The 22640-nt window shown below is 54.4% G+C and overlaps 1 protein-coding gene across 9 annotated transcripts in view; it reads left to right on the top strand.

Moving 5' to 3' along the window:
* Nucleotides 1–22640, top strand: part of SLC45A4 (solute carrier family 45 member 4) — a 64081-nt gene that overhangs the window by 25994 nt on the left and 15447 nt on the right. For 8 of the 9 annotated variants that reach the window (XM_045162737.1, XM_044928897.2, XM_045162736.1 and 5 more), the window contains one exon: nucleotides 8870–9509. The exons of the other annotated variant lie outside the window; for it this stretch is intronic. In XM_045162737.1, the coding sequence (XP_045018672.1) occupies nucleotides 9266–9509 (244 nt within the window). In that variant the 5' untranslated portion in view covers nucleotides 8870–9265. The remainder of the gene's footprint in view (nucleotides 1–8869; nucleotides 9510–22640) is intronic. 9 annotated transcript variants of the gene reach the window in all.

Below are 22640 nucleotides of genomic sequence, written 5' to 3'. Positions count from 1 at the left end.
TTAGTTCCCCCACCAGGGACTGAACGCAGCCTCACAGCCGTGAAAGTGCAGAGCTCTAACCAGTGGACCACCAGGGAATTCCTTGTTCTCGGTTGTATGTATGTAAAGTGAGGAATCTTTGTTTTCATGTTTCTTAAATAATGTTTGGTTGTTAACGCATCCCCTTCGGCTGCTTGCCTGTCTCTAACACACTGCAGATGACAGAGTCTGCGTTTGTTGGTACCTGGCCCTGTACCTTAGATGAAGTGAGGAGTTTGGGGAAATGCTAGTCTCCTCTGGAACTGTTGGCAGTGGCTGGCTGCCCACTCGGCCTTCAGGTTGATCCTGAAGCTCAGTTTTCCTTGGCCAGTTGGGTAGGAGCAGTGTGGTTTAAAAGCTTGTTGCTGTTTCCATAGCAGCCAACGCTTCATCCTGACCCAGTGGCTAAAGTGGCAAATTGATGCTAGAAACATTTACAAGAAGAAGGCAAAAAATCTCTCAGAGATTTTTAATTAGAAAACAAACAAACCTACTCACCTGACGTGCAAATAAAGAACCGTGTAAAGGTCAGAGGTGGGAAGTCAGGTGAGCAGGTCTTTGTTTTCAGCAGAAGGTGAAAGTCGTGGAGAAGGTCTTCTCTGGGGACAGAGCAGTTTGTCCTTGTTTCAGGGCCATTTCCTCCGACACGAGCCTTCTGAGTGCTCCTTCGCGTGTGGGTAGCAGCTCCCTTTAGCAGAGAGTGAGGGCAGCTGCTGTTTGAGAACAGCTTGGTGTCCATCCTCATGCCCTGGGAGCTGCGGGAGGGGCGCACTGGGTCTTCGCTGCTGTGCTCGGGGCTGCTCTTGTTGCGGCGAGCAGGGGCCACCTCTCGCTGTGGTGCACACATTTTTCTTGCTGCGGAGCACAGGCCCTCGGCACCCGGCCTTTGGTAGTTGCATCACATGGGCTCAGTAGTTCATGCTTTCAGGCTTCCTTGCCCCGTGGCCTGTGAAATCTTCCCAGACCAGGTATTGAAGCTGTGTCCCCTACGTAGGCAGATGGATTCTCACCCACTGTACCACCGGGGAAGTCCAGATGGCATGCGCTTTGATGTGATCCGGTATTAAATGTTTTTGCTGTCATATAAGCTGTCACTGGGGTTTGCCAGGTTTGCTTCCACGTGCCGTCTGCGTGTTTGACCTGATGCTGTGCTTTAGGTGGTTCAGAGCGACTCCTTCCGCAGGGCATGAGGGCAGGGGCAGCATGGAGTCCCGTACGGCGGCGTGTGTCCTCTGTGCAGGGCTCGCAGGGGGCTCCGCACACCCGCATCAGAGCAGACCGGCCCCTGCCCGAGGTGGGCCGGTGGAGGGGAGCTGAGCCTTCCACGCTCCCCCTCGTCCTGCTGTACACTCCCTTCCTAAGAGACGACTTTTAGAAAGTAGTTCTTAAATAGAGTGTGTTTTGAGATTAAGTTGCAGTATGCCAGTTTACAGGCATTTAAAAAAACATTTCTAGGAGGGTGCGCCGTCTCCTGTCCTGAGGATGCACGAGAGGGGCCACATCCCCGCGTCCCTGCCGTGAGGGCTGTGACCCGGCCTCCCAGGGGAGTGGGCAGCCTGGCCCAGGCTGGGTGCCCTTGACGGGGAGGTCTCGGGCACTGTCTGGGGAGGGACGAGGGACCGGGGGCTGGGCCGGGCCAGGGAGTCAGAGAAAAGCCGCCCAGGAGAAGTGCGCTGGAGTGCCTGGGCCCGCGGAGGCTCCTGCACGTTGCTGGGATACTAATCCATTGAGAAACACTTTAATTAGACTGGCTTGTTACAGTGTAGCAATATTTTCATCCCCTCGATCCCTGGGGCCCCTTTCCAGATTTCCTTTGATTCAGTCTCTGCATACTCGGAGTATTTGACACACGCAGTCACATGCCTCCTTACTCCCTCTCCCCCTCTGCCTGCACGTTCCCAGCAAGCCAATCAGAAGGCGCATCCGACATGGTGTTCAGTGTCTGAAGTGCTCTCAGCCAGGTCTCATGGCATAGAACACACACAGGCGAGGTTACGAAGTCAGACCAGTCATTTCTACCTAGAGGGGCAGTGGGTTGTTGGCCAGGTGCCTGTGGCCAGTGGCTCCCACCTGGGGCGAGCAGGCCTGCAGACCCTCGGGCCCTTCCCCAGAGCTGTGGCTCTGTGGCGCAGCGGAGCCCTGAAGTTTGCATTTTTAAATATGCTGCCTTGGCCTTCCTGGTTCACACAGATTCAGTGCTTCGGTCCATTTGGCTCCCATAACAGGATACCACGTGGGGAAGTCCAAGACTCGCTGCTTTTCTGCCTTAGGGGGGCAGAAACCACTGGTCCTGGCGCTGTTTCCATAGTTGTGCCTTTCCAGAATGCCCTGTTGTTGGGAATCTGGTAATATGTAGCCGTCTCAGATTGGCTTCTTTCAGCAAATTAATGTGCATTTAAGGTTCCTCCATGGCTTTTCATGGTGTGGTGGCTCGTTTCTTTTTAGTGCTGGTTATTATTTCATTGATGTGCCACAGATTGGTGATTCACCTACTGAAGGACATCTTGGTTGTTTCCAGGTCTCGGCCATTGTGGATAAAGCTGCTGTATAGCATCCACGTGTAGGTTTTTTATGGATAAGTTTTCCTCTCCTTTGGGCAAATACCAGGGAACACGATTGCTGCAGCGTATGCTAAGAGTATATTTAGTTTTGTAAAAAGCCACCAAACTGTCCTCCAAAGTGGCCGCACCACTCTGTCCCCACGCAGTGAGCGTGGTTCCGGCTGCTGCACGCGTTCGCCTGCATCGTGCTGTCGGTGCCCTGGGCCTGGGCCGTTCTAACAGGTGTGGGGGCTGTCTCACTGCTGTTTGAATTTGCGTTTCCCTGATGACAGGTGCTGAATGCGGAGCGTCTTTGCTGTGCTCACTTGCCTCCTCTGTCTTCTCTGGTGAGCTGTTTGCTCGGGTCTTTGGCCCACCTGTATAACTGAGTTGTTCATTTCCTCACCGTCGGCTTTGCTTTGGATAGCATCCTTTATCGCTGTGTCTTTTACAAGTATTTTCTCCCAGTCTGGGGCCTGTCTCATTCTCTTGATACAGCATTGATTTTATGTTGGCAATCAATGGCATTTCTGATGCTTTGAAGTATGTAACTTTATAAGCAGATTTTTACCAGAATGTCACCCGCATTTGTATTAGGGTCCTCTGACTTTGCTTGGTTCCGTCTTATGGCTGTTTCCCCTGGTGCAGCAGCTGGCCTTCTCTGGTGCACAGCTGTCTGCCCGGTGTCGCCGGCTTTGCTGCTGCCCTCGGGCAGTCGCCTTTGTCGTGCGTGTCTGGAGGGAGGGCACAGCCAGCTGATGGTAGTGGGGGGGCTGTGCTTTGATTGAGTGGGTTATCTGAGGCTAATAGTTGACGACGTCATACAAAAACGTTAGCAGTTCTGATGAGTTTTTCCAGGGTAGAGATGCCCGTCTTAGATGGTGAGTGTACAAATCAAACAGCCCTTGCCACAAACCAGACACCACAAAGCATGGGCTGCTCGTCCCCGTGCCTGTAACGCTGTGTGCACGCACGTATGCATGGGGCCAAGACAGGAGCCACGGCGCCTGAATCCCCCTCCAGCCGTCCTCTGGCACGTGTGGGTCCCTGACCTTCAAGATCGTATTCTCATCGAATCCTGTGACTTGCATAGACTCTGAACTGCCTGTCAAAAAATTATGCTTCAGTTAAGTTTTTGATGACGTGAAGTTTACAGCCAGCTTTTCCACACAGCAGATTGTAGGAAGTCACGTGTTTTGGCATCAGTCACCCTGAAATTAGAAGCAGGACAATAGAGGAAGTTGTTGATTGGAACAATTGTAGTTTCACTTGTCTCGGTGCATCTGCGAATCACAACCAGGTCGTCGTCAGGGAGGCTCCAGAGGGAGGCCTGACTTCAGAGTCGCTCCGGGCTCTGAAGATCCTAGTGGAACAGGTCACAACGGAAGCCTCTCCGCTCCTTCGAGCGAGTCGGGAGGAGGTTTTCGGGAGGCAGCAGCCTAGTCGTCCTCGGATTGCTTCAGTGTGATGTCACACTTTAGCTCGGGCCTTTTACATCAGGTGTTTCAGAGGAAAGCATTTTCATGGTTTTAGATGTTGTAATTAACAGCTCTAGCCTTTCTAGGAGATAGCTTCCTTAAAGCAGTTTGCTTGCTGTATGAGTACTTCACGGCACTGTGTTTCGGGAGTGAATCTGGCTTGGCGGTGTCCGATTGTCCCCCTAAATGGAGAGACACCCTCCCCACTCACACCTTCCTTTTCTCCTCAAAGCCGCTCTCCTTCCATCTTCTTGTAGAGCAGAGCCCTGAGGAGAAGGGGCCCTCACAGTAGAGTTGGGGGGGTAGGGAGGGGACAGATGTCAGATGTCAGGAAGGGGGCAGTTCATGCCACCTGGGTCCCTGCTCCGTGTCCTGTGCAGGCGCTGTGCATAATTCAGACTGAGGGGAACCCAATTCCAAGCCTCCATTGAGCTGGGGACTTGATGCATCTTGGTGCTGCTTAGACTTGCTGTCAGTCTGGTTATAGCCTCCTCACCCCACCCATTCTCACTCAGACAATTAGAGAACCAGGTTATCAAGTTAAAATACAAAACCATGAGTGAGCCTTCAATGGATGGGAAAGGACCCACGTGGACTTGCCAGGGTGTTGGAAATGTCCTCCCTGTTGACATAGATTAGTCACAACTGATTGAGTGGTACCTTTTCACTGTGTGTGAGTACCTAAGGAAGTGAGCAAGCCCTGGTACCATTCACGTGCACAGCCAACCACTTGGAAGGTATAAGGCAAGGGAAAATCGCATCCGCAGTGGCCACAGAGAAGATGAAATCACTAGGAAGAAACTTCACAAGAAATGTGCAAAACTGTAGGAGGAACGTGTTGAAATTCTCCCTAAAGGCACTGGGTTTGGACTCGGATATACAGAGACAGCCCTAAGGGTGGCGGTTCTCCTTCAGCTAATTTATAAAATCAGTGAAATCTCGGTAAAAATACTGACATTTCCCTCCAGAGCTAGTCAGACTCTTAAAGGTCATTTGCTCATAGAGTTCTTGCAAATAAACATGCCGGAATGGGTCGAGATTCTGGGAGGAGAAGCGCAAGAGGGAAGGCGTGTCCCCAGCGCAGGACCCGCTGGTGGCTCTGTGCCTGCAGAGCCTTTGCTGGGCTCGCTGGATGGAAGTGCAGACAGAGTCCATGTGGGGAGAGGGAGGCGCAATCTCCAAATGCTGGGGTGGGCTTGTAAATAAATGATGCAGAAGCAACCAAACGGCCACTGGGAAGGAGGGATTCTGCAGGAAGTGGGGGGCAGGCCTTCTGCCCTGAAGCCTGGGTCCTTCCTGCTGCCCCCCCGCAGGGGCATCAGGGCCGGATCTGGAGGGTGAGTGAACCCCCTGACAGGCCACAGCACCAGCCCAACCCCAGCAGGTCCCCCTTTCGAGAAGACTGTGCACACGGCCGTGGTTCAGGTCTGGAAGTGCACAGTCCCTGGGCTGCCTGATTGGCCAGCAGGACGCCCCGTGTGAGGCAGGCTCTGCTGACCAGTTAGGTGGCCATGCCTGCCCCTGACCATGAGGGAGACGGCAGGTGGCTGGACCCTCTGCCTGGAAGAGTCCTGGGAGGGGAGATGCCACCACCACCACCACTAGGGGCTCCCCCCGCAACTTTCTTTCCAGAGACCATGGCTGCACCATTCTTAGACGTTTGGTGAGGACCCCAGATGTAAGGAGGGTCTCTGGTGTGGAGACTCGCTCTGCTCCGCAGAGGGGGCGCGCTGGCACTGGCCTGGTGGTCTGACGGCGGGCGGCTTTCCTAAGGGCACCGGGCCTTCGCTCCCCCACGCGCAGCCCCTGCCCCCTGGGCTTCCTGGCCATCTCTAGCTGATTCCGCAGGCCCTTAGGCAGGTGTGGCCCTGGGCCCGGGGTCGGATCCCACAGCCTGAACGCGACCGAGGCCAGGTGGCCGGCTGGGCTTCCTTCACTGCCCTTCGGTGGCTCTTACCTGCTCTTGGAAAATAAGTGCCTGGTAACGCCACCTCCTGTGGCCGGGGTGGCTGACTGGGAGGGGACAGCTCACACCCCTTCCCACTTAAAAGCCTGACCCTAGACTCCTCCTCGGGGAACCAGTGTCCTGAGCTCCCTGTGTTTCCTCTTCTGCTTTGGGCAGAGGCTGCGTAAGAAAACAAAGGGGAAGGAAGTGCAGTTGAGTTTGTAAGTTCTGGGCTGGTTGACTGGTTCACAGTGTGATAAGGGTTTCAGCATTTTTAAGAGCTCTTTTCCTCTTGTTTAATAATAACCCCAGGAAACAGTCGCTCTCTGCTGTGGGGCACCCTGGGGCTGCAGTATGCTAAGCCCATCGCTGGACTCTCCCCGAAGCATGATACCAACCCCTGCCTCCAGTCATGAGACCCAGAAACATCCCCAGGCATCGCCCAGTGCCCCCGGGGCTGAGACTCAGAACCTTAAAGTAATCCTAGTGCACTTACTGCAGAGCCTCATTGCCTCAGTGTCAGCTGTTGCTGAAATGACTCTCTACTCTCCGACACGCAGCTGTTGTTCAGTTGCCAAGTCGTGTCCAACTCTCAGCGATGCCATGGACTGCCGCGCGCCAGGCCTCCCTGTCCCTCACTGTCTGCCAGAGCTGGCTCAGTTCATGCCCATTGAGTCGGTGATGCCCTCGAACCATGTCATCCTCTGTCGTCTCCTTCTCCTGCCCTCAGGATCAGAATCTGTTCCAGGGAGTTGATTCTTCGAATCAGGTGGCCAAAATGTTGGATGGTCAAGATCATTCCTTCCAGTGAATAGTCAGGGTTGGTTTCCTTTAGGATTGATGGCTAAGGGACTCTCAAGAGTCTTCTCCAGCACCACAGTTCGAAAGCATCAATTCTTCAGTGCTCAGCCTTCTTTATGGTCCAACTTTTAACATCCGTACATGGCTACTGGGAAAACCATAGCTGACTAGATGGACCTTTGTCGGCAAAGTGCTGTCTCTGCTTTTTAACGCCCTGCCGAGGGTTGCCACAGCTTTATTTCCAAGGTGCAAGTGTCTTTTAATTTCATGGCTGCAGCACAGTCCACAGTGATTTTGGAGCCCAAGAAGATAAAATCTTCCACTGTTTCCACTTTTTCCCCATTTATTTGTCATGAAGTGATGAGTCCAGATGCCATGATTTTCATTTTTTGAATATTGAGTTTTAAGCCAGCTTTTTTACTCTCGTCTTTCACTCTCATCAACAGGCTCTTTAGTTCTTCTTCACTTTTTGCCATTAGAGTGGTATCATCTGCATATCTGAGGTTGTTGATATTTCCCCTGGCAGTCTTAATTCCAGTTTGTGCTTCAAGCAGCCCAGCATTTCTCATGATGGTGGCTCAGATGGTAAAGAATCTGCCTGCCATGTAGGAGACCTGGGTTTGATCCTTGGGTTGGGAAGATCCCCTGGAGAAGGGAATGGCTGCCCACTCCAGTATTCTTGCCTGGAGAATTCCACGGACAGAGGAGCCTGGTAGGCTGTAGTCCATGGAGTCACACAGAGTCGGACACAACTGAATGACTTTCACTTTCAACTCGCAGAGTTTCCTTTATTTCAACCTGACTTTGAGGATAGGTACACAGCGGGACCAGGGGCGAGGGGACAGAACTGATGGGTTTGAAGATGATAATTAAGTCCTTAGGGTCTCAGAGAAAACTGGTTACTGTCCTTCTTGCCAGGAGTTCAGCTGATCAGGGATGGAATGAGAGAGTGCTGCTAAGGGTTCACGCTGGGTGCTTTAACACTGTTCCGTTTACATTGTATACATGAGAAAGTGTCATGATAACATGTTTTTTAAAAAGGATTGTAGGAAGGTGACAGTTTGGAAACACTGGTCTTAATAGAGATGATTGATTGTATGGTAGAGGACACTTGTAAGTTTAGTAGAATTCGCAGGTGAAGGCTGCAGATGTGGACTTGTAGTGAAGTGGAAGGCTTAAGAAGCAGATACATTGGTCGGATCCCTTGGACCCATGATTGGCCGAGAAGTTTTGGTGGCAGGAAAGAGAGCATGAGAAAGCCTCAGTTTGGTGGAAGAGTGAGGCGGGGGCTCTGAACCCCCAGAGTCAGCAGCTCAGCTTTGCCAGCAGCTGGGCCAGGGACCCCCTATCACCTCCAAGGCTCCCTGAGAAGGGGGCTCAGTGAAGACTAGCCCTCAACTTCTGGTCCTTTCTGGGGTGAAAAGTAGGAGCTAGATGTCTTCGATTAAGTGAATATTAAGCAGAAATATTTTTATTTAAAACAATTGAAATTTTTTTGTAAGATATCCACCCACCGACCCACCTTAACATAAAGTCACTTGTGTGATGTCAGGTCCCTTCAGCTTGAATGGAGGCCCCCGTCCAGAGAGCAGGGATGTAAGTGCGTCCTTGTCTGGCCTTTCACGGGGGAGAGGCGAGGGGGACGATTCTAGGCAGGTTCTTGGCAGTCGGCACTTGCTCCTGGCGTGTGCGTCCAGGTGGAGACTGGTCACCGGTACCAGGAAGGTGGGGATGCAGGACCGGGGCCCCAGTTTCAGTGCCCCCTGGAGTGCGCCTCGACGTGGTGGTCAGCGTCTGGCCCTTTGGGGCCCAGTGCCCGCAGTTGGTCCCTGGCCTGGCCGAGGAGCAGAAACGGAGAGCTCTTTCCGTGCCCTTTTCTCTCGTCCCATCTCCCATTGTTGTCCCGGCTCTACCCTCCCCCAGGACTGATTCCATACTGGAAAACGTTGTTTCTCCGGGGACTGGATTTGTGTTCTCCGCAGGTGATTCTGTCCCCTGCTCAGAGAACCGAGGGCCCCGGGCGGGCCCGGATGGCGGGTGGGGGTGGGCGGCCCCGGCCCGCGTGACCGGCTCTCGCTCCCTTGCAGATCGCCCAGTCGCTCGATGGGGCGCGCCGGCAGCCTACATCCCTGTGTCACCTGCCCGCCTCTCAGCAGCAAGGAACGGAGCTTCAGCACCTCTTCAGTAATGATGATGAAACTGGTATTAACTGAATGGCATTTATGGATTTTTAACTCTAATTCACAGTAAGCCAGAAAGCCATATGTTCAATCCAACCAAAAATCATTCTGTTTTGCTGCGTGTCTCATCCGATTGTGAGAAGTTTCAAGATACCTGTTTGTACAAAGAGGAATATAAGTGTTACTTGCCGGAGGAGCACAGCTGAAGCAGAAAGCGAAGACGTCTTAATTTATCCTTAAAGATATATGATAGAATTATTTATTTAGATAGAGTAAAGAGATATATATATATTTTTGGTGGTGATGAAAATGGCTCCGCAGAATGCCGATGCAGAATCTATGCAAGTTCAGGAGCTCCCGGTGCCCCTGCCAGACCTCCAGAAGCCGGGGAGGGCAGAGGCGGAGACGCGGGACGAGACCGTCAGTGAAGGCTCCATCGACCGCATCCCCGTGCGCCTGTGGGTGATGCACGGGGCCGTGATGTTCGGCAGGGAGTTCTGTTACGCCATGGAGACGGCGCTGGTCACGCCAGTCCTGTTACAGATCGGTAAGTGCCACCCGAGTCCCGGGCTGAGCAGCGCACGCGGGTGCGTGTGGGCACATGGGCTGACCACGTCCCCAGTCTCCCCTCGTGGCAGCCTCCTCTGATGGGCTTTCCTCCTGTGTCGGCGGGGGCAGGGCAGGTGGGGGTGGTCCTCCAGACGTGCATGTGGGGTCGCAGGCCCCAGCCAGGTGGTACTGGGTGTCTGGGCGCATTGGCCTTCTGAACCTCTGACCTGGCACACCCTCTCCTCCCACGAGGTGCCACTTGCCGAGCCCCGGGCCCCCCTACCCCCTGTGTGGCCCTCAAACCATGTCATCCTGGCCGAGCCCATGAGCCCCCACCCCCACCCCCAGTGAGGCCCCCAGCCGTGTCATCCTGGCCGAGCCTGTGAGCCCCCCACCCCCAGTGTGGCCCCCAACTGTGTCATCCTGGCCGAGCCCGCGAGCCCCCAGCCCCGCTGTTTTTCCGTAGAGTGAGGTAAATCGCAGGTCAGGTTGGGGGGCCGGGCACCTGCTCAGAACAAGGCCTCGCTGTAGAAAACACAGAAGAATTCTGTTTTCTTTATTTTCATCTTGTTATTGACTTAAATAGGAGTTTATTGTGGAAGTTAGGTGCCTGAATGATGGGTATTTCCAGAAATACTGAGATTCTTAAAGAGATACACTCTGAAAACACTGTCATCCCTTCCACATTACCACGGGAAATGTCTCAGGCCCTAAAAAAACACGGTCAGAATGTTTAATTTTCCTCATTGTCTAAGAAAGTCTTAAAATCTCTAAGCTCCCAACTTTGTAAGAGATCTGGGTAAGGAGCCAAACTATTCAGAAGCGTGCTTCATTCTAGAATTCCACATGTGTGCTGTAAAATATTTTAAAACTCTGATTTATTTTGGCTATACCTGGAATGTGTCTCTCTCTGAACATGATGGCATGATTCTTGTTCAGAGAGTACACACTCAGGCCTGTCTGGCGCCGGCCCCTGCAGGGCGGTGGGCAGGGGCTGGTGCGGGTCCCAGCTCAGCAGGTGCCGCGCCTGCCCACACTGTGTCATCAGGCACGTGACCGAAGGGGCAGGCTGGTCACTCTCTGCGTTTGTGTCCCTGTGCTCCTTCCTGCTTTCCCTGTGACACCCCGGGTGTCTGTCTGTCTCATCTTTCATAACGTAAGGCTGGAGGGACGGCCCACACCTGGACGAGTCGAGATCCTCTCCTGGGGAGCTGGGGGCCCTGGGGTGTGAACCACGTGGGCCGCGCTCTGTCCTCCATCTGCATGTTGGCCATCCCTGCACTCACTCCGCTCTGCTTCCTCGGTGCCCCCAGGTTCCAGGCCACTGGGGACAGATGGAACACCATGTCTGGCAGTCCCCACATGGCCTCGTTCTGGTGCTGGGAGCCAGCGAGTGACCAGCCCAGCAAGAGCCGCCTTGCTGGGAGGAGAGCTGCGGTGAGATTCTGGCCCCTGGAGGACCTGGGAAGACCTCTTGGCGGGAGAAGGCGGGAGTGCGGGGCGAGTCTTGGAGCCCACCTTTGTGGCCAGACCCCGGGTGGGCCGTGTGTGGTGACGTGGAAGCTCACCAAGCGTGTATTTCGCGCCTCTGACATGCCGGGGTGTGGGTTCATGGTTGAGGTCATCACGAAAGCAGTGTGGCCAGACTCGGGGTCAGAGCCAGGTCCCATGGTAACTTCCACGATCTCTCACGGTTTACGCTCTGATTTCTGAGGAGCAGGTTGGTAGCAGGAGTGCAGGTTTGGGAGCGTTTCCGTGGTGACGGGTCACGTGTACGGTGGCCCAGCGCCCTGGTGCTTACGCAGCCCCTTGGCACGTGCACTGTACACACTCTGCGTCTCAGTTTCCACACAGCTTACATTTCACTGTGTGGTTCTGACTGTATACGTGTTACATGAGACTTGCGTCCATTTTAGATAATCCAGGATAATGTGTATTCTAATTTTTCTATATAATGCCTAGGCTGTGCATTAATTGCAGCTTTTGAAAGTTGCAAGTGTGTCTGTTCCATGTGACCACGCCAGTGATGATGAGGAGAGGACAGCTGTCATCACGGTTACTGTGACGGGACGACCCAGAGGGGATGAAGGTGACCCTTGTCACTGACCCTGGACGTGGCACAGGAGAGCAGGACTCGGGCAGAAGCCGTTTCCATGTGCTAAAGGAGCAGAGCTTAACGAGAGTTGTTCTGAGATGGGCTTAGATAGGAGCCAGACAGTAAGGCCTGATCCTTTTCTCAAGGTTGTACTTGAATTTCACTCTGAATTTCAGTTCAGTTCAGTTGTGTCCGACTCTTTGCGACACCATGGACTGCAGCACGCCAGGCTTCCCTGTCCATCACCAACTCCCAGAGCTTGCTCAAACTCATGTCCATTGAGTCGGTGATGCCATCCAATCATCTCATCCTCTGTCATCCCCTTTTCCTCCTGCCTTCAATCTTTCCCAGCATCAGGGTCTTTTCCAGTGAGTCAGTTCTTTGCATCAGGTGCCCAAAGTATTGGAATTTCAGTTTCAGCATCAGTCCTTTCAATGAGTATTCAGACTGATTTCCTTTAGGATGGACTGGTTTGATCTCCTTGCAGTCCGAGAGACTCTCAAGAGTCTTCTCCAACACCGCAGTTAAAAGCATCCATTCTTTGGTGCTCAGCTTTCTTATAGTGCAACTCTCACATCCATACATGACTACTGGAAAAACCATAGACGGACCTAGGGGCAATGTAGTGGTCAGAGTGGTCTGTTACACCCAGAAGTACAATGTTTATTGGATTTTGTATATTAATAATTATTAAAGCTGAAACGGGGAATTCCCTGGTGATCCAATGGCTAAGACTCCAAGCTCCCAATGCAGGGGCCTAGGGTTCGATCCCTGGTCAGGGAACTAGATCTCACATCCCTTAACTAGGAGTTTAAATGCTGCAACTAAGGATCTGGCATGGCACAATGAAAACTGAAGATCCTGCATGCTGCGACTAAGACCCAGCACAGCCAAATACATCCATACGTGTGTGTGTCTGTGTGTGTGTGTGTGTGTTGTATATGTGTGTAAGTGTCTGTGTGTATGTGTGATATGTACATGTGTATATGTTGTATATGTACATATGTGTATATGTGTGTATGTAGGAGTACGTCAAGGCTGTATATTGTCACCCTGCTTATTTAAATGCAGAGTACATCATGAGAAATGCTGGGCTGGAAGAAGCACAAGCTGGAATCAAGATTGCCGGGAGAAATATCAATAACCTCAGATACACAGATGACGACACCACCCTTATGGCAGAAAGCGAAGAGGAACTCAAAAGCCTCTTGATGAAAGTGAAAGAGGAGAGTGAAAAAGTTGGCTTAAAACTCAACATTCAGAAAATGAAGATCATGGCATCTGGTCCCATCACTTCATGGGAAATAGATGGGGAAACAGCGGAAACAGTGTCAGACTTTATTTTTTTGGGCTCCAAAATCACTGCAGATGGTGACTGCAGCCATGAAATTAAAAGACGCTTACTCCTTGGAAGGAAAGTTATGACCAACCTAGATAGCATATTCAAAAGCAGAGACATTACTTTGCCAACAAAGGTCCATCTAGTCAAGGCTATGGTTTTTCCAGTGGTCATGTATGGATGTGAGAGTTGGACTGTGAAGAAAGCTGAGCGCCAAAGAATTGATGCTTTTGAACTGTGGTGTTGGAGAAGACTCATGAGAGTCCCTTGGACTGCAAGGAGATCCAACCAGTCCATTCTGAAGGAGATCAGCCCTGGGATTTCTTTGGAAGGAATGATGCTGAAGCTGAAACTCCAGTACTTTGGCCACCTCATGCGAAGAGTTGACTCGTTGGAAAAGACTCTGATGCTGGGAGGATTGGGGGCAGGAGGAGAAGGGGACGACAGAGGATGAGATGGCTGGATGGCATCACTGACTCGATGGACATGAGTTTGAGTGCACTCCGGGAGTTGGTGATGGACAGGGAGGCCTGGCGTGCTGCGATTCATGGAGTCGCAAAGAGTCGGACACGACTGAGCGACTGAGCTGAGCTGAAGTGTGTGTATATGTGTTTGTGTATATATGTTGTCTATGTACATATGTGTATATGTGTGTGAGTTGTATATGTACATATGTGTATACGTGTGTATAGGTTGTCCACGTAATATGTGTGTTGTGTGTGTACATACGTGTGTGTGTGTGTTGTCTGCGTACACATGTGTATGTGTGTATATGTTGTATATGTATATGTGTGTTACGTATGCACATATGTGTGTGTTGTATGTATACATGTGTGTGTGTGAATGTGTATGTTGTGTGTGTACGTGTGTGTGTGTGTGTGTGTGTGTGTGTAGCTGAAGCTGTTATCTCCGTGTGCACAGTTGGAACCACCTGATAGCTGTCTGCAGGTGTACGCTCCACCACACTGCTTCCATCGTCCCAGGAGGCTCCCTGGCGGCCCGTCGCATGAGTGCTCCTTTGTGGTGGGGATCGCCTCTGTCATGATCATGCCCTGTCTGAAGTTTGTACGAGCAGAATCACGCAGTAGGTGGTCTGGTTTCTGCCGAGCTTCGGGGGTTGATTCGTCCATCCTGCTGCACTACGTGGTCCACTGAGTGGACACACCCCCTTTCCCCTGTTCGTTCACCAGCTCAGAACGTCTGCATCGTTTCCATCTGGGGGCTGTTTTAAATACAGCTGCTTTGAGTCTGTTTGGACTCGTGTTTCGTTTCCCATGAGTGGAGACCTAGGAGTGGGGCGGGCGGTCCCACTTAAGCACAGGTTCGCTTCACAAGCAGAGACCGTTCTGACCGTTCCCCCTTAGGGTTAGTGTCCTTGAGAACACTTGCATTCCTCTAACAAATAGCGATGGTAAGCATCTATTCTTGTGCCTGTTGGGCATTCGTGTATCTTAGGTGGACTGCGTGCTCAGATTTTTTTGCTGATATGTGGTTTGTCTGATTAATGAGTTGTGAGGGTTCTTTATTAAAAAGTCCTTTATCAGATACGTCTGCCCTGGGGCATCCAGTTCTGTCCTGGGGTGATCGACTCGCTCATCACTTGTGTGGCAAGTCCATCACAGGGCCGGGCTCTCATGGTCGACCTGTGCGTGTCCTCCCCACCCGGGAGACTCTGAGGAGCCACCTGAAGTGCCGTCTTCCCATCATTGTTCTGCATGATCTCCCCTGTCCCCTGCAGTTTCAGACGCTCACCGGTGCCGCAGGCCCAGGGGAGGCTCGGTGAGAGAGAGTGGGAGGAGAGAATGGGTGACGCAGCTTAGATGCCCGATGTGCCCATGCACCTTCGTCAAAGCCCAGCTCCCGGTTTCCTGCCTTCCAGAGTCGGTCCCCGACGGCCGGCCCCCACCCAGGCTCCTGGGGCCTCTGGACCCACTGATGCGCGCAACACAGAAGGCCCGTGGGATTCCCCAGGGAGCCAGTCAGCGCCCACCCCAGCGGAGCCACATGCATTGCCTCTCATTCCAGCCACACGGGTTTGCTCTGTGAACGACCGGGCCTGTCTCCAGTGGAGACGAGGGCACAGGTAAATACTGTGGACACAGCGCTGGGCACCCTCCCACCAATAGGCTTTTTTCTGGTGGCAACGTGAGGAAGCAGAGGCTGGGAGGGCTGGCCCACCTGTCTTGGGGGAGCCCACTAGGGGCATGTGGGCTGTGTTTAAACCTTGAAACGTCTGGCCTGAGTTTCAGCTTCAACATCCCAGCCTTTCTGGTTTGGTCCGATGGCCGCCCATGAACAGAGCTCGTTGCCCTGTCTGCTGGGGACTGTGTTCCACTCAGATCCCCAGCCCTCTGCCTGGCCCCTCACCTGACATCGCACGTCTGCTGCGTTGAGGACCTGGGGAACAATGGCTGGAAGGTGGAGTGCCCTCCCCACCATGGCCGCGGCCTAAGCTTACACCTGGGCCCAGGAAGTTGACTCTAACCTAAATACTGATCCCAGCCCTCAGTCCTCAAAGTACCTTGTCACCCCACCGCCCCGAGGGTGAGTGCAGGCTGAGGGCCACCTGGGTCCCAGGCTGAGTGCTGCCCAGGCCATGGGAACCTGGGAAGAGGTAGTGGTTTCTAAGCCAGGCATGTGCTCCTCAAGCTCCACGCCTGCCCGCCACGGCCGCCGGCCTGTGAGAGGAGCTGATTCCAGAGACACCTGCAATTATGAGGAGAGTTATTCCAGCCAAATAGAAAATACAGATTCTAGAAAAGCCACTGCCCTTCAGCATGCCACAAAATTACCATGTCAGTCCTAGATGGGTGGCCGCGGGTTGGGACGCCCGCCAGTGGGGAGTACCAAGCAGTGAGGGTGTGGGGGACGTGCCCAGAAGCAGGTGGAAGGAGCCTGCTGGCAGGGGAGGTGAGCTCTGGCCCCGCTCTGAGGGGCCTCACACCCAAGCTGTTGGGGCCTTGGGGGTCAGAACTCAGACCCTGTGGTGCCTGTTCACTCCTGTCCACCTCCCCGAGGAAGGGCTCAGGTTCTCAGCGGGAAGCTTACCCCTCCTGCTGTGGCCTGGAAGGCAGCTAGGCCTGGCCTATTGCATTCCTGGGTTTGGGGAACTAAAAACTTATAATTCTAGTACTTACTTTGGTTTGTTTCTTAAATTCGGTTTGTCTCGTGAGCCGGATTGTCGATAGTCTCCTAGTTGTCATTCTCAGCTGTGCGTTTCTGTTTCTTTCACACGAACTCGAGTCTTGGGGCTTTGCTGTTTGGTTACAAGTTGTCTCCTGTGATCCTCAGCTAGTGGCACGTGTGTTGACAGATAGCCTTGGCAGTGCTTGTCTGGTTCCAGCTCTGGGGTGATGGAGCCGTTCTGTCTTCGTATCTTCTTAGGAAGGGGGTTAGAGGACAGGGTCTCTGCCCAACCCCTACTCCCTCCTCTCTCTGATCCTGGACCCGCTGACCCTGGTGGCTGCTTGGCCACCTGCCCTATGGGGGGTGTAATAGAGAGTCAGATCACCACGCTGTTTTGTAAAGACGTTGAATAATTTTGAAAAGTGCAGTTTACATTGCAGCACTGTGAGCTGTCTGTGTGTGTTGCTGGCCCTGGTGTCCAGGGCGCCCCCGCCATCAAGGACACCTCAGCGCTGGTCCACAGGGCCCTGCCGCGGGGGCTCCGCTGCAGGAAGGCCTTGCCTGGCCGGGCCGGGATCTGCAGTGAGGGCCCCTGACCCCGCGTGAGCACGTCTTCCTGCTGGTGCCTCTAGACCAGCAGCAGAGCCGCCCCTTGGTGCTGGAAGGGCAACACTGAGCCAGCAGGCCTTGGGGACAGCGGCAGGGGGCAGGCGGATGTGGCCGGGCCAGCCGCCCCTCCTTGTCCCACTGGCCAGGCCGCAGAGGGGGCAGAAGGGCGGTGCGGGCAGGTGGCACCCACCCCTTCGGGAAGGTGCGGGGCAGCAGTCCTGAGACCGCGGCTCCGCGAGCTCAGGAAGAACGTGGCGCAGGCCTGGGACAGCCACTGGTTCTCCATTCTCCTTTGCAGGGGAGGGGCCTTTAAAAACCGGGCCTCTGCTTTCTTGGACCCAAAGCACTTTCACCAGGTTCAGGATTCAGAGGTCAGGGAACTGAGACTTCCGTCCGTCTCCTGTCCTCAGCACCTGGTTCTGTCCCTGGAGGAGCAGGTTTCATGAGCCTCCTTCTGGATGTCTCCCACACGTGTAACATGTGAGACACAGTGTCCCCACCAGAAGCAGAGAGCATCCTAGACAGACGAGAACCCAGGTCCAGGTCAGGGCAGAAAGCCCGTCGGTCTCTCCAGGCTCTTGCGTCCTCCTGGTGGGCCCGCCCACCTTGGTTCTGACCTTGAGGCTGGCCCAGGTGCCTTCAGCCTCACCATCGCCCCTCCCTACCCATCTAAGAGGCCGCATCTCTTACACCCTAGATCCCCACACCATTAGTCAAACATCTCAGCTTCTGGAGGGGACCTTTAAAGATACGTACGTTCTTAGGCTTCAGGCTCAAAGTGAAATCGCTCAGTTGTGTCTGACTCTTTGCTACCCCATGAACTATAGCCTACCAGGCTCCTCGGTCCATGGAATTTTCCAGGCAAGGGTACTGGAGTGGGTTGCCACTTCCTTCTCTAGGGGATCTTTCCCACCAGGGATCGAACCTGGGTCTCCCGCATTGCAGGCACACGCTTTACCATCTGAGGCACCTGGGAAGCCAAGGAGGGAAGAGTAGCAGCTAAAAATTGTTGCTTTGCTAGTGCCAAGTGGGGTTCTGGTAACTAAGACCCACAAGCTTGCAGCCAAACAGAGGGTGAGAATGTGACGTGCAGGGGGCCGGGGCCCACGGGCCCCGCTCGGAGTAGCAGCATCCACACCTGCTTCCTGCAGGGCCGGTGGTCTGGGGGCTGAGGAGAGGCTGCCCAGGAACTCCTGCAGACCAACGCCTGGTGCGAACCTGGCACTGCAGGTAGGTGCCCATGGTTTGCACGCCGTGTGTGTGTGCACATGCATGTATATGTGTGCACACGTGTGTGATGTGTGCATGCGGTGTGTGTGCACTCAGGTGCACCAGACGAGCCTGGCCTCAGTCAGGGTCAAGTGGGAACGAGGGGTCCCTGTCAGAAGAGAGTCTGCCAATAGCGTGCCCAGAGCCAGAGTAGACCCCGTGAAGCTCCGGAGCCCTCCTGGACTGATGCGGTCTGGTCCCACACAGCTTTTCCCTTGGGAAGGGGACATCTGCCCCCCTGCCCCCCACTGTTTCCCTCTTCGTTCCGTAAATACCCTTGAAGGAAAAGGAAAGTCCTAGAAGGGTGTCCTGTGGCCTCTCAGCTGCAGACGCCAGTTTCTCTCCTGATGGAAGCTGGGGGGGCGGGGTTGTGCTGTCCCAGAGTGACCAAGTGCTTGGTACGTTTATTTATGGGAAAGCTTAGGTTTAATCTTGTCTGTCTCATTCAGGAGGGGCGAAAACTTTGTTCATTTCGTGTATGTCTGTCTTTTTGTTTTTTTAAAAAGCACTCTTCCCGCTTTCAGTCCTAACTTAATGTGAATCAGAATTCCGAGGATGTGATGTGTCAGAACTGGAGCCTCACCTCTTCCTCCTGTGGGGAAATCCTGCCCTTTAGCAGCCAGCCTTAAAGAAAACGTGCGAGCTTGAGGTGCCGTGAGTGCTGGTCACTGTCCTCTGCTCCCTGGATCGCGGAGGGAAGCGGACAGTGAGGCCAGCACCTGCAGAGCGAGTGGGGCCCTGACCCCCTGTAATCCAGCCCCCGCCCGCCCCCAGGAACTCAGTGCCTGTCTGTAAAGCCGTGTGCCTTCTGGTGCCACTGACTCAGGCTAGCGCTTGACATCCATCGGGCGGCACCCGGGAGCACACACGCCTTGGGTGAGAATTGAGTGCTGTGGGCTCATGCTGTATCCAAAGTGAGGAGTATGCCATGCTGAGTGCCTGCCTGCTGGATGGGCTCGAAGGGAGGCGTGCCTTGGAGCACACGCGCGTGCCCTGCACCCTTCTCGAGCGAGCGTGGATGTTGCCCACAGGTGGCCAGTCATGAGTTACCATTGGCGTGAGGCCTCCCACATGGCCCTCCAGCAGCCGCTTTCACACCTCGTGCTTCCCCAGTTCAGATGCGCTTCCTAGGAATTCCCTTTGTATATAGTGACCCCCCCCGGCCTTCTGCAGGGGGCACTCCTGGTTGGTTTTCCTGTTTTGTCAAAGAGCTGGCAGCTCGCTGCCCTCAGTCTCCTTTGTACCACCCAATTCCTAAGGCACCCCTGTCTGGTTCTTGCGGGTCACCTGGCACTCTTTGCACAAAGCTGCGTCACTTAAGGACTATTTCGGAGAATCAGGCTGCTGCGTCACCAAAAGAGGGACAGCTGAAGGAGGCCAGAGACCTCGTCCCTGGAGGCTGGGAAAAGGGGCAAGTGGTGGAGGCTGGAGTGGTGGTTCTGGGGCCTCGTACGGGAAGGACACCCCGCCCAGCCTGTGGCACTGCATTGGCTGCCGAGGCGATGCCCACAGGCCCTCCAGCCCCTGGGCAGGAGGCTTTCAGTCTGGCGGCCCGCTGCTCTTCAGCGCGTGGGCGCCTCCCCTGTGCAGGGCTTCGGTCCTGGGCTGAGGGCGGCCCAGAGCACGTGAGCTTAAATTCTGCCTTGGTGCTTCCGTTGATCTTCAGCAGCGAAAACCCCACCAGGCTTGGCCATCCTCCTCCAGGCGGTGGAGCGGTCTTTGTGTTGCTTCTAATCTGACAGCTGTTTTCGCATCTGTGGAAGCTGATGCTGTGCAGACCTGGAGAATTTTATCAGAGCCGCTCTCAAGATGGGTTTCCTCGAGACCTGTCCGCCCTGTCTGGGCTTATACTTGGTCTGCAGGCCCGGAGGGCAGGGTCCCCCGGCGTTGGGGGAGGGGTCCCCAGGCTGCCCCGGGTTGGGTCGCACACCCAGGAAGAGAGCACTGGGCTCCAGGCCCTCGTCCACCCTAACCCCAGAGTGCCGTCGGGGGAGGGGCGGGCGTGCCCACAGGGCTAGGCGCCGAGGAGGATGGTGAGTGGATGAGATGGGCCTTCACCGGCGTCTGTGCGAGTGAAACAGTCCAGACACAGAAGGACGAGCGCTGTGTGATTGCACCTCCGCTCGGGACCCAGGAGGAGGATGGGGGGCTGGGGGAGGGGCCCGGGAAGGCTTCAAGGGGGACGGAGTTTCAGTTTCACAGGTGAAGGTTCTGTGGGGACAGCAAGGGATATGTGCCTGAAGCCACTGAACCACACACCTCAAAGCGGTTAGAGAGGCCACTTTTACACGATGGATATTTTACCCCCACTTACTGAATGTGGAAAAAAGTTGGACGGGCCATTCTATCCAACTGAAAACTGGATTTCCTGCTGACGAGAGACTGGGGAAGCCTGAAGGGTGACCCGTGGCCTGGGCGGGAGGTGGCGGAGGGCCCACGCTCCCCGCGGAGGGGAGGTCCAGACACAGGTGCGTGTCCGTGCCTGGGGCCCTGACGTGACACCCACCTGGGCTGGGGGACCCTTGCGGTCCCCTCAGAGCCCCAGCAGCATGCTGGAAGGACAGGCAGGAGTCGTCAGAATCTCCTGGAGTTTGATGAAATAATTGAAGAACTGTTGTGCAGGACTGTTTTGTTTGGATTGGGAAGTCTGGATTTCCTTGTGTTTCAGATCATTGTATTTTAGAGACAATGCAACATCAGCCACAGTCGTTTTTCCCAAGGAACTCCATGCCTGTTTTTCTTTCATCAAACGCTTATTGAGCACCTACGCGCCAGGTGCCGGGCCCTGTGCCAGGTGCTGGGCCGGGGTGAGCTGCCAAGGCTCCTGCTTCGATGGGGCCAAGCACGTGCAGGGACTGAGCATGTGGGGGTCCCTGTGGGGTGACGGCACCCGCGCTCCAGGGACCGAAGGGTCCCAGGTCCCGGAGGCCTGGAGGGGGTCACCGGTCCCGTACACCAGCTCTGAGCTCGCGGGGCCTGGGGTCAAGGCTGTGGTTTATGGTTTGGAGAAGGAAGGACAGTCGGAATCCAGGCCACTGCCCTCTCCGTTGAAGGCGAGTGTGGGGATGGCGGAAACAGGACAGGAGGCAACAGCTGGGCACAGAGAGGAGGGGCGGAGGCTTGTCGGGGAGGTGGCCCTGGGCCTCCTGGTTGCCGAGTACACAGGGGTCAGTGAGTAGAGGTGAATCATTGCCACATTCCAGCCTGTGGCGTGGCAGGGAGGGGCAGAGGGAAGTGTGGCCTGTTAGAGGAGCCGTGACTAAGTCTGAATGGTACAAGCTTGGTGCCAAGTCCTGTTTGGGAAGCTCTGATCCTGGTGGGCCAGATCACAGAAGGCCTTAGATGCCACTCCAAGGAGGTGATTTCCAGAGATATCTGAGTAATTCTGTCCTTTGCCAATATTGCACACATGAGCCTTAGTAAAGCAACAACGGAGCAATTATGTTGCATTAGGTAAGTAATCTCAGAGACAATTTAAAATATATGGGAGGATGTGCGTAGGTTATGTGCAGATACCTACCGTCTGTATCAGGGACTTGAGCACCTGTGAAAATGCTCAGGGTTCTGGGGCCAGCCTTCTGTGCACACTGAGGGCTGAGTGTGCACTTGGGTGAAAGGAGAGAAAATGCCGTCAGTTATTCCTGCAGAAAGTGATCATGTCCCTTTGTAACGAAAGCCAGAAAGAAGTCAAATCAACTTTACCAGAGCATTACAAGTATGTTGGAATGATAAGGAACCGGGTAACGCAGAGCCGGGATTCGGGTGACCTGTCCTCTGTGGGTCCCTTCTCAGGGGAGCCCAGCCCGTAGGCCTCCGGCTGCTCGTCACAGCAGAGCTCTCCAGGGAATCACTGTAAATGTTTAGTGTTTCTCTTAAACCTGCAACAAGATTACAATCACGGAGGGGAATTTTTTTAATGGTAAGTTTTGGAACAAACGCTCTTTGCGGTTAAAGCAGTCAGTGTAGAGGGTGTCCACCCGCAAGACACGTCCCAGCTGGTGGTAGTTTTGTCATTAAAAAGCCAGCTGTTTAAACCCCGTGCAGAATGCATACATGTGTAAACGGCGGGAATGGTGTGCGGATAGGGTTTGTCTTCGGGTGCAGCGTGGGTCGTTTTCCCTGTTGAATTGGAGAGAGCACGTGAGTGTGTCTTGGAAGCATCACGGAAAGAAACTTGAAGGAACTGCCAGCCCTCGTGAGGACTTGGGAATGGTTGTGTTAGTACTTGATCTGCAAACCTGGAAAAGTGGTTCCCACCCAGGAGGTGTAGCTCACACTGCAAAACTAGGCAGAAACTGAAAGCCTGAGTCTCGCTCTGAGGCTGTGAGGCTGGACGCCTGCCTGCTGGGCTGTTGACCACGGCTGGAAGAGCTCTGCCCTGGGCAGGAGAGATGGAGGCAGCTGGCACAGGCTCAGTTCAGGGTTGGGGGAGCGGCGGCACCGATTCTAGCAAGAGTCAGGCTTTATCAGTTTCAACCAAATTACATGTCCTCAAATTCCCTCTAGAGGTTCACGCGTGTCTCTCTTGCTGTCGTTTATTACTGGCACAGTCAGTGGGAGTCTCTCCCTGCTCTGATCGATGCCGGTGCATCTCCGTGTGGGCCCCAAGCTCTGCCTTGGCCAAGACCCCGACCCTGAGCACCTCCCTTCCCTCCACCCCTGGGGCTCTGCTGACCAGAGCGCTCCACTGC

The sequence above is a fragment of the Bubalus bubalis genome, chromosome 15 (genome assembly GCF_019923935.1).
Source record: "Bubalus bubalis isolate 160015118507 breed Murrah chromosome 15, NDDB_SH_1, whole genome shotgun sequence".
Lineage (NCBI taxonomy): Eukaryota > Metazoa > Chordata > Mammalia > Artiodactyla > Bovidae > Bubalus > Bubalus bubalis.
The sequence above is the reverse complement of the archived record's forward strand: the minus strand, read 5'-3'. Positions and strand labels throughout refer to the sequence as shown.